This window comes from Nerophis lumbriciformis, linkage group LG03 (genome assembly GCF_033978685.3).
Source record: "Nerophis lumbriciformis linkage group LG03, RoL_Nlum_v2.1, whole genome shotgun sequence".
Taxonomy (NCBI): domain Eukaryota; kingdom Metazoa; phylum Chordata; class Actinopteri; order Syngnathiformes; family Syngnathidae; genus Nerophis; species Nerophis lumbriciformis.
Window position 1 is genome coordinate 32,529,171 of NC_084550.2, and position 17,196 is coordinate 32,546,366.

The 17,196-nt window shown below is 38.0% G+C and overlaps 1 protein-coding gene across 2 annotated transcripts in view; it reads right to left on the minus strand.

The window, feature by feature from the left end:
* The window catches only part of LOC133583227 (metabotropic glutamate receptor 4-like), a 476,432-nt gene that overhangs the window by 246,415 nt on the left and 212,821 nt on the right, over positions 1–17,196 (minus strand). For both annotated transcript variants that reach the window (XM_061937371.1, XM_061937363.1), the window contains exon 3: positions 5,430–5,646. In XM_061937371.1, the coding sequence (XP_061793355.1) occupies positions 5,430–5,646 (217 nt within the window). The remainder of the gene's footprint in view (positions 1–5,429; positions 5,647–17,196) is intronic.

A 17,196-nucleotide genomic window follows, 5' to 3' on the forward strand; every position in this document is an offset into this window, starting at 1 on the left:
TTTTTTTAGGTGGTCTAATAGGACGCCCATAGCGGCTTGTCCGCACAGTGTCCGTGGGTACAGACAATGTTGGCCTTGGGGGCAGACCTCGACGCCGGTGAGCAGGGGTTGAAAAAGCGGGCAATCCAGACCGTCTGTCAAAAGAGGTACCAGGGTCTGGAACAGATGCAGGAAACGAGGCAAACAGTGATGTATGGGGACAGGCACCACTGCCTTGGTGGCCCCCTGAGCCAGTGGGTTTATTCTCAGACTTCTTTCCACAACAACAACCATTTTCCCCCGGAAGTGTGTCCCCTTATAACTGGTCACATCTGACCTATCCACCAATCCCCAATTTGGTGGCGAGAACAATTAGTGCCTTGCTACACAGACCCCCCGCCCCCCGACACACCAGATTTGGCACTAACACAAAACACACTTCAAAGAACAAAACCCACCAAATTAGGTTTTTTTAGGTGGTCTAATAGGACACCCATAGCGGCTTGTCCGCACAGTGTCCATAGGTACAGACAATGTTGCCCTTGGGGGCCGAAACAGCGGGCAATTTAGACCATCAGTCAAAAGAGGTAACAGGGTCCAGAACAGATGCAGGCGGCCGGCCTTGACGAGGTGGGAGTGCAGGTAGCGTCACGCCGTCCGGGTCCTGATGGGCAAGCCTTATCCGATCGACAGTAACCCGCTCATGCCGATCTCCCAAGTCTATGACAAAGTTCTTGAGCCCTGATTTCACCACTTGGAAGGGACCATGGTAAGGAGGTTGGAGTGGGGAGCGATGACCACATGACGGAGGAACACAAACTTTGATGGGGACAGGCACCACTGCCTTGGTGGCCCCATGAGCCAGTGAGTTTATTCTCAGACTTCTTTCCACAACAACAACCCTTTTTCTCCCGGAAGTGTGTCCCCTTATAACTGGTCACATCCCACTTATCCACCAATCCCCAATCTGGTGGCGAGAACAATTAGTGCCACGCTGCAATATGCAAATAACTTAATGGAAAACCATGAAAGAAAACATCATTCAGAATCTATTTCTGTTGGGGCAATTTAATGACGGTGAAACGCTCAACTCCCGTTGGGCCGGAGAGAGTTGCAGTGGAGTCGGTGGCGCTGCCAAGCTTCCGCCGTGCTCCCGTTTTGGGTGCCAAGAGCGACTCCGTCAGACGCCCACCAGCTTGGAGCCGATGAAGAGCTGGGAGAACGTATGCTTCTCAGCGTTTTGTCACAGGCACAAACAAACAAAGCTCTCCAACATGTCTCTGCGAGCATCTTACCCAGGCTGAAAAACACTTTCCTCCCCTGCCAGAACGCCATAGTGTAGAGAGCGCCATGGTGTAGAGAGCGCCATTGTGTAGAGAGCGCCATGGCGCAGATGGGGAATGTGTTTTTCAGGTAAACATTTCAATATTTGGCAACCTAACATTTTTTAGTTTATTTTGCCTATCATTCAATCATTATGAGAGACATGAGAACAGCTTTATTTAAAAGAAATGCATTCTAACTTGTAAATAAACGTAAATAAAAGTATGTTTACAGCGGATCCAATGGGAGGTCCTCTATTCCACCCATAAAACCCAATAAACATCCAAAAACAACAACAATCCTTCATTTACATCTGGTGAGGTGAATATTAACAAGTATTAGTGATTTTGAAGTTCTGACGCAGACAGACTATTTATAGCGGTGCTGTGATCACTTCCTGTGTGCTAATGTTGACATCATTTCCTCGCTTCCTTGCTCGTCAAATGTATTGTAGATCATTACACATGCCTCTCACCTGGACAGTAGAAGGATGAGGACGTATTCCGACAAGTTGGTGCACTTTGACAGCCAATTTAGACACGGAAATGGCGAGAACGACACGAAAAGACGCTTTTCTTTGCGGACATTATGAGTGATTCTTCATCTAAAAGTGACTATATAAACAGTGTAGCAGTTGGCATCCTGTTGACAGCAGACCTTGTACAGTAAGTGATTGCTTAATATGTTTGAAATTAATACTTCAAATGATAAAAATTACATGTTATTATGAATGTTACTACATGACATATATACTTATATCATGTATTTATTACATGTTATTATGAATGTTACTACATGACATATATACTTACATCATGTATATATTACATGTTATTATGCATGTTACTACATGACATATATACTTACATCATGTATATATTACATGTTATTATGAATGTTACTACATGACATATATATACTTACATCATGTATATATTACATGTTATTATGAATGTTACTAAATGACATATATACTTATATCATGTATATATTACATGTTATTATGAATGTTACTACATGACATATATACGTACATCATGTATATATTACATGTTATTATGAATGTTACTACATTACATATATACTTACATCATGTATATATTGCATGTTATTATGAATGTTACTACATTACATATATATTACATGTTATTATGAATGTTACTACATGACATATATACTTATATCATGTATATATTACATGTTATTATGAATGTTACTACATAACATATATACTTACATCATGTATATATTACATGTTATTATGAATGTTACTACATTACATATATACTTACATCATGTATATATTGCATGTTATTATGAATGTTACTACATTACATATACATTACATGTTATTATGAATGTTACTACATGACATATATACTTACATCATGTATATATTACATGTTACTATGAATGTTACTACATGACATATATACTTACATCATGTATATATTACATGTTATTATGAATGTTACTACATGACATATATACTTACATCATGTATATATTACATGTTATTATGAATGTTACTACATGACATATATACTTACATCATGTATATATTACATGTTATTATGAAAGTTACTACATTACATATATACTTACATCATGTATATATTGCATGTTATTATGCATGTTACTACATTACATATATATTACATGTTATTATGAATGTTACTACATGACATATATCTTACATCATGTATATATTACATGTTATTATGAATGTTACTACATGACATATATACTTACATCATGTATATATTACATGTTATTATGAATGTTACTACATGACATATATACTTACATCATGTATATATTACATGTTATTATGAATGTTACTACATGACATATATACTTACATCATGTATATATTACATGTTATTATGAATGTTACTACATTACATATATATCTCACACGTTTTTAATAAAATGCTAAACCGTGCTCACAAAACGCTGGTGAGTGTTGATAAATCATATTGCGTGTGCTAAATAATTATATTTGCATCTTCTCCTCCCAGTATTGATGATCAGCATATGCTTTGCATATTAATAAAGACAGAAACGCTAAATGGATTGCACACCTTGTTCCGCTCACTTAACAGCCACAATCCTCATTGCACACGTTTAGTAGTTCAGCTTTGCATGTGCTATCAAGTTTGCACATGTTTAGAAGGTCAGTTTTGTGTGTGCTATCAACTTTGCACACATTTAGAAACCAGTTGTGCGTGTGCTATCAAGTTTTCACATGTTTAGTAGATCAGATTTGCATGTGCTATCAAGTTTGCACGTGTTTAGTAGCTCATCTTTGCGTGTTCTATCAAGTTTGCAAGCGTTTAGAAGACCAGCTTTGCATGTGTTATCAAGTTTGCACATGTTTAGAAGATCAGCTTTGCGTGTGCTATCAAGTTTGCACACGTTTAGTAGTTCAGCTTTGTCTGCTATCAAGTTTGCACGTGTTTAGAAGATCAGCTTTGCGTGTGCTATCAAGTTTGCACACGTTTAGTAGATCGGATTTGCATGTGTTATCAACTTTGCATGTGTTTAGTAGCTCAGCTTTGGGTGTGTTAGCAAGTTTACAAGTGTTTAGAAGATCAGATTTGCGTGTGTTATCAAGTTTGCACGCGTTTACAAGATCAAATATGCGTGTGCTATCAACTTTGCACACGTTTAGAAAATCAACTTTGCGTGTGGTATCACCTTTGCACACATTTAGTAGATCCGTTTTGCATGTGCTATCAAGTTTGCACACGGTTAGTAGTTCAGCTTTGTGTGCTATCAAGTTTGCACGTGTTTAGAAGATCAGCTTTGCGTGTGCTTTCAAGTTTGCACGTGTTTAGAAGATCAGATTTGCGTGTGCTATCAAGTTTGCACACATTGAGTAGGTCAGATTTTCATGTGCTATCAATTTTCGCATACTTAGTCGATCAGCTTTGTGTGTGCTATCAAGTTTGCACATTTTTAGAATATCATCCTTGTGTGTGCTATCAAGTTTGAACATGTTTAGTAGATCAGATTTGCATGTGCTATCAAGTTTGCACACATTTAGTAGGTCAGATTTGCATGTGCTATCAATTTTGCACATATTTAGTTGATCAGCTTTGTGTGTGCTATCACATTTGCACACGTTTAGAAGATCATCCTTGTGTGTGCTATCAAGTTTGCACGTGTTTAGGAGATCAGATTTGCGTGTGCTTTCAAGTTTGCACGTGTTTAGAAGATCAGATTTGCGTGTGCCATCAAGTTTGCACACATTGAGTAGGTCAGATTTTCATGTGCTATCAATTTTGTGCATACTTAGTCGATCAGCTTTGCGTGTGCTATCAAGTTTGCACATTTTTAGAATATCATCCTTGTGTGTGCTATCAAGTTTGCACCTGTTTAGGAGATAAGATTTGCGTGTGATGTCAAGTTTGCACACGTTTAGTAGGTCAGCTTTGCGTGTGCTATCAAGTTTGCACATGATAGAAGATCATCCTTGTGTGTGATATCAAGTTTGCACGTGTTTCGAAGATCAGATTTGCGTGTGCTATCAAGTTTGAACATGTTTAGTAGATCAGATTTGCATGTGCTATCAAGTTTGCACACATTTAGTAGGTCAGATTTGCATGTACTATCAATTTTGCACATATTTAGTCGATCAGCTTTGTGTGTGCTATCACATTTGCACACGTTTAGAAGATCATCCTTGTGTGTGCTATCAAGTTTGCACTTGTTTAGAAGATCAGATTTGCGTGTGCTATCAACTTTGCACATGTTTAGAAGATCAGCTTTGCGTGTGCTATCAGGTTTGCACGTTTATTAGTTTAGATTTGCATGTCCTATCATGTTTGCACGCGTTTAGAAGATCAGCTTTGTGTGCTATCAGCGTTGCACGTGTTTTAGTACACGCAAACCTTCAGTAAATCAGGCCCATAGTCTCCTACTCGGACCAGCTGCACCCACAGGCCTAAGAGAGAGATGTTTGCATCCTAAGCGCTCCTAAAGTGACCATGAAGAATGAGCAAGATCCTATCAGAGTGGTTTCCTTGTTCTGGAACTAATGGATTTGTGCTCGCACGTTACACCAATTTCCCGCGGCGCAGCGCAGACGAAGAGGAACATCTTTGGCAAACAGGAAGACTCACCGTCCTCGCGGGACTTCTGGATGAAGGCGTCCACGCCGCTCTCGCCGTAGTTGCCCTCGGAGGCCACGGTGGAGACGTAGTTCCACCTCATGGCTTTGACGATGTCCACCATGGCCTGGGCCTGGTACGTGTCCGGGGGCACCACCCGGGAGAAGAAGTCGTAGCGGGTGTTGTCGCTGAGCTCCGGAGCCGTGGAGGCGTAGCTCACCTGCGGGATCTGCGCGGGGAGAGGAAGACACGGTCAGAGAAGCTTCTGGCAATGTAAGCAGAGCGCCGAGGTCTTGGAGGACGTGTCTGCCTCTGAAAAGAACTCCATGAGACGCTCCAAGAACAAAGTCTCTGAGGTACTTCACTTCGCTTCCCTGACCTTAAGATGATTACCGGAGCGAAGAGAAAAAGCTCTGATGGCGAGGAAAGTACGCTTTCTTACAAAAGGAAGTCAACCTTTCAGAAAATATATTTCATGCAAATATTTCAAGGCGATGAAAGGAAGGCGGAGAAGTGCAAAGAAGCTTGATTATCTTTTCAGACTTGTAGACTCGAGAGCTTGTTCACACTGCAGGTCAGCTCCCATGTTTTGCTCAGAAAGACATCATTAAAAACAAGTCAATCTCAGACTGGACTCTTGGGGACTGGAGTCCAGACTTGATCGCCGTGAGCGCACAAAAACATGTTACACAGACGCCACAAAACTTGACCAACGACCTCTTTTCTCACTTCTAGACTAGAGATCTTGTTCACACTGCAGCTCAATTCTCATGTTTTGCCAATATCAGAATCGGAAATATGTAATAAAAAAAAGTCAATCTCAGACTGGACTCTTGGGGAGTGGACAAAAACATGTTACACAGAAACCACAAAACTTATGTGGAAATAAATGAAAGAAACACGGCATGCATCCTGAATGTAGCTACGTGACAATCTGACCTACTTACAGTATCTCCATTGTCTGAGGGGATTGGCGATGTGCGTCGTCATTTTCAATGTGTAGTGTTATTTTACTATCGGTTGAAAAGCACATGACGTAGTCCACATTTTTCAGTAGTGCCTCGACCTCGAAACTATGAAGACATCGAGAAACCTAACACGCAAAATTGTAGGTCACACGACGGAAAAGAAATACACACAAAGTGAACGTCACTTTACTTAAATATAATAGTGTTTGTAGAGACGTCTGTCTTTAAAACCCTGAAATAAAAAGTCTGTCCGTAAATTATAATGTAATAAATGAACGAATGAATGAATAATTTCGCCACACCTAGTGTGTGTGTGACAATCATGGGTACTTTAACTTTAAACTTTAATGTAAAAAATGTAAAAAATCAAAAGTTTAAAATTTTTAAAAAGTGTTTAAAAAATGTTTTAAAAAATGTTTAAAACATGTTTAAAACATGTTTAAAACATGTTTAAAAAATGTAAAAAGAATGCAAAATGTTGTTTTATGTAAAACAACATAAGTAAATGTAAAAAATTTATAGTATGTAAATGTAAATCTAAAATGTAAAAATGTAAAAAATGCAAAAAATTTTAAAAATGTAACAAATGTAAAAAATATAAAAAATGTAAAATGTAAAAAAAAAATTGAAAAATTTGAAAAATTTAAAAAAATTTAAAAAATTTACAAAATTTAAAAAATTTAAAAAAATTGTTAAAGAAAAAAAAAAAACTAAATGTAAAAAATTTAAAAAAAATAAAATAAACTAAACAAATGCAACAAAAATGAAAAAATATATAAATGTAAATAAATAAATGGTACATGTAAATAAATAATGTAAATAAATAAAATATATATATATGTATTTTTTAAATGTAAAAAATGTAAAAAAAATTAAAATTTAAAAAATGTAAGAAATTTAAAAAATGTAAAAACTGTAAGGAAAATGTAAACATTGTAAAAAATTTAACAAATGTAAAAACCGTAACTGTAAAAAAAAATTTAAAAACTGTAAAAAAATGTAACAATTTAAAAAAAAAAAATTTTTTTTAATTAAAAAAAAAATTGAAACATTTAAAAAAAAAATTAAATTTTTTTAAAATTATTATTATTATTTTATTTTTTATTTTTAATTTTTTTAAACATTTAAAAAATAAATAAATAAAAACAATTGTTAAAATTATTTTTTTTCTTAAATATGTAAGCATTGTAAAAATTGTAAAAATAAAATGTAAAACAAAAAGATGTAAAAAGTGTAAAAAATTTAAAAATGTAAAAAAAAGTAAGAATTTAGAAATTAAAAAAATAAATTAATGTAAAAATGTAAAAACATTTAAAACATGTCATATAAATGTAAAAAATGTAAATGTAAATTTAAAATGTAAAAAATGTAAAAATAAATAAAATGTAAATAATGTAGAAAAATTTAACACATTTAAATGTAAAAAATGTAAATGTAAATGGTAAATGTAAATCTAAAATGTAAAAATTTGAAAAATGTAAAAAAAAGGTAAATGTAAAAAAATTAACACATTTAAATGTAAAAAATGTAAATGTAAATGGTAAATGTAAATCTAAAATGTAAACATTTGAAAAATCTAAAAAAAAAAAGTAAATGTAAATGTAAAACATTCAAAAAAAAAACAAGTCATAGGTTCTAAATTCCTAGTTTTTGAACGTCTTTTTGAGGTAACATTTCATTCAGAAAAAAAATTCCACTATAGTAGCATAGTGTAATACGCAGTTATTATATTATATACCGACTAGAGTGGAAGCCATGTTTACTTCGGTAAACATCATGCGGGTCACATTGCATTCACATTAGATTGATTATTACATTTTAACAGAAAAGTAGATAGAACATGTTAAAACAGAAAATAAGCAGATATTAACAGTAAATCAATCAATCAATGTTTACTGAATGAACAAGTAGATTCATAATAATTGTTTTTACAGTTTGTCCTTCATAATGTGTACAAAATAATAGGTGTATAAATGACACAATATGTTACTGCATACGTCAGCAGACTAATTAAGAGCCTTTGTTTGTTTACTTACTACTAAAAGACAAGTTGTCTAGTATGTTCAACATTTTATTTAAGGACTAAATTGCAATAATTGCAAATTGCACACTATTATGTTAGATCCACTATGGACTGGACTTTCACTATTATGTTAGATCCACTATGGACTGGACTCTCACTATTATGTTAGATCCACTATGGACTGGACTCTCACACTATTATGTTAGATCCACTATGGACTGGACTCTCACTATTATGTTAGATCCACTATGGACTGGACTCTCACACTATTATGTTAGATCTACTATGGACTGGACTCTCACACTATTATGTTAGATCCACTATGGACTGGACTCTCACACTATTAACTAGATCCACTATGGACTGGACTCTCACTATTATGTTAGATACACTATGGACTGGACTCTCACACTATTATGTTAGATCCACTATGGACTGGACTCTCACTATTATGTCAGATCCACTATGGACTGGACTCTCACACTATTATGTTAGATCCACTATGGACTGGACTCTCACTATTATGTTAGATCCACTATGGACTGGACTCTCACACTATTATGTTAGATCTACTATGGACTGGACTCTCACACTATTATGTTAGATCCACTATGGACTGGACTCTCACACTATTAACTAGATCCACTATGGACTGGACTCTCACTATTATGTTAGATCCACTATGGACTGGACTCTCACACTATTATGTTAGATCCACTATGGACTGGACTCTCTCACTATTATGTTAGATCCACTATGGACTGGACTCTCACTATTATGTTAGATCCACTATAGACTGGACTCTCACACTATTATGCTAGATCCACTCGTCGGTGTGGTTTGTGCAGCCCTTTGAGACACTCGTGATTTAGGGCTATATAAGTAAACATTGATTGATTGATATCCAGGCCTATTATTGATAGTTAGTAATCTACTCATGACTGACAAATGAATTGTGGGTAAATGACTGGTATGGAAGTGGTAAATCCAAGTCAGGCTGAATGAAGTCAACCACCTCCGCGATGTTTACCCCAAACCAAAAGTCAAAGAGTTGAGGAGTTTCAAGCACCAATTATGAGTGCAGGAAGTTACCAGCTGTAAACAACACCTTGACGAGTGCCAAACACGCTGCAACTATTAGCAGTCTCAAGTCAGGAATAACACCTTTTGTTTCTGTCAGGCACACACAACCCGTCAGGATGTCTGACGTAATGTTACAGCTTCTTCTTGTTCCAGTGAGAAACATTGACTCCATAACAAGATGCTCATCTTTCACAAGGTCTTGTTTTTTTTCCCTGAGATGTCATTCAGACGTGACCTCGTTCTCGCCGTCTTCTTCTAGAACAGCCTTCCTTTCTTCCTAAAGACCGTCCACAAAACGCTGCCGTGAGTCCTCGGTAATGTTTGAGTTTTTCTGAGGACAAATGTCACTTTTGTTCCACCTCATCCAAGATAAAAAAGTTAAAGTTTAAGTACCAATGATTGTCACACACACACTAGGTGTGGTGAAATGTGTCCTCTGCATTCGACCCATCCACTTGTTCACCCCCTGGTAGGTGAGGGGAGCAGTGAGCAGCAGCAGTGGCCACGCCCGGGAATCATTTTAGTTGATTTAACCCCCAATTCCAACACAGCCAAACATAGAGGTAATGGGTCCCATTTTGTATAGGCTTTGGTATGACTCGGCCGGGGTTTGAACTCACAACCTACCCATCTCAGGGCGGACCCTCTAACCACTAGGTCTCTAAGTAGTAAGATCTGGTTAAAGGCCACCAGGCACGTTTTAACTCTGAATGTTTCCAAACTGTTGGAAGCAAACTATTTCTCTAAAGACTCGGTCTGATAAAAAAGTAGGACTCAGGCAAATATTTTGATTCGGGGGCCACATTATGAGAAAAAAATGTGTCCGACACAACAAAAATGTAAAAAAAACCCAGCAAAATATGAATGCAAAGTGTATTAAACACCTACAATATGATATATTTTCACTTTTATGCAGAAATGTAAAGTAATAATCTGCTTCCGCATCTGTGCTGGACACACATGTGTTTCGGGTTGGAAACAAGCCCCGCCCACTTTGGTTTGTTCCTGGTCTGAGCTACTGTGACCTAGATTACTGTAATAACTCCTATAACACCCAAAATGTACATGAAAATAAAGAAAGTGGGACTTAAAATATTAACTAAGAACAATATAACACTGAATATTAACAACATATGAACATCTTTTACTTCTCAGACAGAGCAAAATACAACAAAAAGGTAAAAAACAGTGAAATATGAATGCAAAGTGTAATAAACACCTACAATATGATATATTGTCACCTAAAAATCTGCTTCCGAATCTGAGCTGCTGTGACGTAGATTACCGTAATAACTCCTATAACACCCAAAATGTACAAACCCCGTTTCCATGAGTTGGGAAATTGTGTTAAATGTAAATATAAACGGAATACAATGATTTGCAAATCATTTTCAACCCATATTCAGTTGAATATGCTACAAAGACAACATATTTGATGTTCAAACTCATAAACATTTTTTTTTGTGCAAATAATCATTAACTTTAGAATTTGATGCCAGCAACACGTGACAAAGAAGTTGGGAAAGGTGGCAATAAATACTGATAAAGTTGAGGAATGCTCATCAAACACTTATTTGGAACATCCCACAGGTGTGCAGGCTAATTGGGAACAGGTGGGTGCCATGATTGGGTATAAAAGTAGATTCCATGAAATGCTCAGTCATTCACAAACAAGGATGGGGCGAGGGTCACCACTTTGTCAACAAATGCCTGAGCAAATTGTTTAACAGTTTAAGAAAAACCTTTCTCAAGCAGCTATTGCAAGGAATTTAGGGATTTCACCATCTACGCTTCGTAATATCATCAAAGGGTTCAGAGAATCTGGAGAAATCACTGCACGTAAGCAGCTAAGCCCGTGACCTTCGATCCCTCAGGCTGTACTGCATCAACAAGCGACATCAGTGTGTAAAGGATATCACCATATGGGCTCAGGAACACTTCAGAAACCCACTGTCAGTAACTACAGTTGGTCGCTACATCTGTAAGTGCAAGTTAAAACTCTACTATGCAAGGCGAAAACCGTTTATCAACAACACCCAGAAACGGCGTTGGCTTCTCTGGGCCTGAGCTCATCTAAGATGGACTGATACAAAGTGGAAAAGTGTTCTGTGGTCTGACGAGTCCACATTTCAAATTGTTTTTGGAAACTGTGGACGTCGTGTCCTCCAGACCAAAGAGGAAAAGAACCATCCGGATTGTTATAGGCGCAAAGTGTAAAAGCCAGCATCTGGATGATATGGGGGTGTATTAGTGCCCAAGACATGGGTAACTTACACATCTGTGAAGGCACCATTAATGCTGAAAGATACATACAGGTTTTGGAGCAACATATGTTGCCATCCAAGCAACGTTACCATGGACGCCCCTGCTTATTTCAGCAAGACAATGCCAAGCCACGTGTTACATCAACGTGGCTTCATAGTAAAAGAGTGCGGGTACTAGACTGGCCTGCCTGTAGTCCAGACCTGTCTCCCATTGAAAATGTGTGGCGCATTATGAAGCCTAAAATAGCACAACGGAGACCCCCGGACTGTTGAACAACTTAAGCTGTACATCAAGCAAGAATGGGAAAGAATTCCACCTGAGAAGCTTCAAAAATGTGTCTCCTCAGTTCCCAAACGTTTACTGAGTGTTGTTAAAAGGAAAGGTCATGTAACACAGTGGTGAACATGCCCTTTCCCAACTACTTTGGCACGCGTTGCAGCCATGAAATTCTAAGTTAATTATTATTTGCAAAAAAAAAAAAAGGTTTATGAGTTTGAACATCAAATATGTTGTCTTTGTAGCATATTCAACTGAATATGGGTTGAAAAGGATTTGCAAATCATTGTATTCCGTTTATATTTACATCTAACACAATTTCCCAACTCATATGGAAACGGGGTTTGTACATTGGTCATATTCAAAGTCCTCATGTGTCCAGGGACATATTTACTGACTTTATAAACATAATATGAATTTTTTTTTAAAAAGGAAAAAAACATTTTGTGACCATAAAAAATATCAATGTAATCATAGTAGTATCTACTAGATACGGTCTTGTACTTGGTATCATTACAGTGTAGATCCACCCATGGTGTTTGTTTACATTGTGACGGCGGTGAGCTATTGTATCCTCCTACAGTGTGTAGTGAAGCATGTTTAGCTATTCCTCCTCCTCCAGTGATAATGCTACTTGTAAGAAACTCACTTTATTCGTTGCCATGGAGGCCAGGATTAGTGATTTAGAAGTAGCTAAAACACTGTGGTTGGACGTTAGCCACCAGCCATGTCTTAAAGCAGCTCTTCCTGAGGGTGTTTCAGTGTTATAACTTCACCTTTATCTTTACTTTTTACACCAAAATGCGTCCGTTCTCCCTTTTCTGTCTACACACTGTGTCTGCTTGTAAGTACTCTGTGTGTGTGCGCTGCCCAACATGCTCCTCTGCTCCCAAAACCAGCAATGTCACCACGTGACGACGCGCCAAAAACGGCAAACTAGTACTTTTCAAACCGTTTTAGATTCATTAGTACCGCGATGCTATACTAGTACTGGTATACGGTAACAACCCTACTACATACTTTCCCATTGTAACAAAAAGAGATGCAAAACGGCGGCTGCGGAACAGTTTCAGCCTTGATAGATCACATGTCGAGTGCTAAATGATTATATTTGCATCTCCTCCTCGTATTACGGGTGTTCTAACAATCACTAATCAACTTACAGTACATTCTGCATGTACATGAAGACCAGTGACGTGCGGTGAGGTTGATGACTGGTGAGGCACTGACTTCATCACAGTCAGATTTACAAACATATGAACCCTAAAGAGTATCTTATTCACCATTTGATTGGCAGCAGTTAACGGGTTATGTTTAAAAGCTCATACCAGCATTCTTCCCTGCTTGGCACTCAGCATCAAGGCTTGGAATTGGGGGTTAAATCACCAAAAATTATTCCCGGGCGCGGCGCCGCTGCTGCCCACTGCTTCCCTCACCTCCCAGGGGGTGATCAAGGGGATGCAGAGGACAAATTTCACCACACCTAGTGTGTGTGTGACAATCATTGGTACTTTAACTTAACTTTAACTTTACACATACAAACTGTAGCACACAAAAAAGCACATTTAATAAAAAAAACGTTATTATGGTCTTACCTTTACTTATAAATTAAGTCCATGCGCCGCAACTAAAGCCTTCACTTTAACGTTCCATGTGCAAGATTGAATCTATTTAAAAAAGTGTAACCGAGGGTTTATAAATGTCGCCTATACTGTATGAAACTACAAAATAACAAACACGGAGGCTCCAGTTCATACGAGGACCACTTTATTTACCTTCTTTCAAAAACCTCCGCTCCACTCCGTGTCATCACTTCCGCTCTTAGCGCCTTCAAAATAAGAGCTCAAGGTATATACTGTATAACAGAGCATAACAGGAACTTAACATCACAAAGAGGAAAGCCCATGAAAATAGGTTACAAAAGTTATTTAATAGGAAGCCAAAAAGTGCAAAAACAATAATGTTCGTGTTGGAGGAGTTGTGAATTAGGTACACCTGCAGTCTGCAGGTGTACCTAATGTTGTGGCCCTGCAGTCATTCACAACTCCTCCAACACCAACATTATTGTTTTTGCACTTTTTGGCTTCTTATGAAATATTTTTTTTAAATAGATTCAATATTGCACGTGGAAAGTTTAAGTGTGGGCTTTAGTTGATACAACAATTCTACGGCGGGGGTGCAGGAGGCGAGCCTCAGCCAGTGCGTCTTCGCAGCCGTTTTATGATCGCTCAGCACAAGAAATACGTGACATACATACAGTTGTTGACAAAATACACTGTACATTATATACCTCAGCTAACTAAACTATGGAAATGTATAATATAGTTCATAAAGCAATACGGTCTCACTGCACAGCAGGCCAGCAGTTAGCCAAGTCATTGCACAATCCATGTTGAGGCACTGAGTGACGTGCCTCAACTGGCTGCTGTTCACCGCACCGTCTCTTCTCAGTATTTGAACGGCAAATGTGAAAATTCAGCAATTTTGAATACAAATAATCTAAAACTGGTGAAGTTAAATGGAAAATAACTTTATAGTATAATCACTGGATACATATAACAATTTTTTTTTTTTTTTCTTTTTACATTTTTTTTCTTTCCATGATGGCAGGTGAGGCAGGGCCTCACCTGCCTCTAGTGACTGCACGTCACAGATGAAGACGTAGTAGACCAAGTTTGCACCTATTTTAGTACACGCAAACTTAAATAGATGCATCAGCTTGTTTTTTTTTTAACGTTTCTTACAATAAACATCCTCCTTTGGTCATCTTTTAAGAATAACTTAAAGCCTCAAAATGCTTAAGTCGAGCGTCCAAAAAGCAATTTAGCAAATGGATTTATAGCTTGTAGCGAATTAGCGTCATTTACGACGACCCCTGACACATTCTGACCCTCAGTTCGGAAACCCCTGCAGTTGAGTATTTGACTGCAGCATTGTGGAAGAACACACTAATCAGAGTTACATCATAACGAGGACATCTTTTAGCTTTCCATGTACTTGCTCCTCTCATGTTCCTGCGTCCCGTGCAAGGACACGCGTGGTTATTTCATTCTTCTGCAAGTCCAGTCGGAACATCCATCCTTTCAAGTGTTTGTCCTTCAGCGAAAAAAAACAAAAAAACACAAAACTTTGAGAGCTTTTATGCATCCGTCTGCTGCTTGTTTCTAACTCTCCTGCAGTGAACTTTATTTTGGACTTAATCCACTCACTTCCTTTGCACGCCTTTCTACACTTTTCTCTTTTTCCCTAACATCCACGTGTCGTCCAATAGCGACACCATTCTCAAATGATAATCAAAATGGTGAATAAGTGGAGAGCCAAGACCTCAACTGACTGGAACAGAGTTAACGATAAAACAATTCAAACTACAGAATTACCGGATAAAGTTACAATTGCAAAAGTTTACAGACTGCAAAGACAAGATATTTCATGTTCACACTGAGAAACTTTGTTGTTTTTTGCAAATAATCATGAACTTAGAATTTAATGGCAGCAACACATTGCAAAAAAAGGCATTTTTACCAGTGTGTTACATGGCCTTTCCTTTTAACAACACTCAGTAAAGGTTTGGGATTTGAGAATTCTTTCCCATTCTTGCTTGATGTACAGCTTAAGTTGTTCAACAGTCTCCCTTCTCATATTTTAGCCTCCACACATTTTCAATGTCTGGACTACAGGCAGGCCAGTCTAGTACCCGCACTCTTTTTACTATGAAGCCACTCTGTTGTAACACGTCTTGCTGAAATAAGCAGGGGCGTCCATGATAACGTTGCTTGGATGCCTCCAAAAGCTGTATGTACCTTTCAGCATTAATGGTGCCTTCACAGATGTGTAAGTTACCCATGTCTTGGGCACTAATACACCCCCATACCACACCTTTTACACTTTCACCCTAGAACAGTCCGGATGGTTCTTTTCCTCTTTGGTCCACAGTTTCCAAAAACAATTTGATATCTGGACTCGTCAGACCACAGAACACTTTTTCCACTTTGCATCAGTCCATCTCAGATGAGCTCGGGCCCAGCGAAGTGCTTCTGGGTGTTGTTGATGAATTGGCATTGCACAAAAGAGTTTTAACTTGCACTTACAGATGTAGTGACCAACTGTAGTTACTGAGAGTGGTTTTTTGAAGTGTTCCTGAGCCCATGTGGTGATATCCTTTACACACTGATGTCACTTTTTGATGCAGTACCGCCTGAGTGACCCAAGGTGTGTAATATCATGACTTAGGTGCAATGATTTCTCCAGATTCTCTGAACCTTTTGATGATATTACGGAGCGTAGATGGTGAAATCCCTAAATTCCTTGCAATAGCTGGTTGAGAAATGTTGTTCTTTAACAATTTGCTCAGGCATTTGTTGACAAAGTGGTGACCCTCGCCCCGTCCTTGTTTGTGAATGAAGCTGCTTTTATACCCAATCATGGCACCCACCTGTTCCCAATTAGCCTGTTCACCTGTGGGATGTTCCAAATAAGTCTTTGACGAGCATTCCTCAACTTGCTCAGTCTTTTTTGCCACTTGTGCCAGCTTTTTTTAAACATGTTGCAGGCATCAAATTCCAAATGAGGTAATATTTGGAAAAAATAACAAAGTTTACCAGTTCGAATGTTAAGTATCTTGTCTTTGCAGTCTATTCAATTGAATATAAGTTGAAAAGGATTTGTTGTATTCTCTTTTTATTTACCATTTACACAACGTGACATAAATACTAAATATCTCCAAGTCAATTCTCTGTGGCCGCAGTGTGTTCATCTTCTGCCTCGGACATGTGAAGATGTTCCGGGGCCCTCGGATCGATGCAGTCAGGAGGGGAAGAAGACAAATGGCTGCCTGACAAAGAAACAAGAGCTGGACTATTTTTACCTGCTGAGAGGCTCATTTTTCCTCCTTGATAGTCTTTTTGTGTCCAGCAACTTCGTTGAAAGGATATTTAATGCACTCACAGCAGGTGGTCCACCTACACATGTTCCTTCACAAGGAGGTGTTCCACCTACACATGTTCCTTCACAAGGAGGTGTTCCACCTAAACATGTTCCTTCACAAGGAGGTGTTCCACCTACACATGTTCCTTCACAAGGAGGTGTTCCACCTACACATGTTCCTCCACAAGGAGGTGTTCCACCTACACATGTTCCTTCACAAGGAGGTGTTCCACCTTCACAA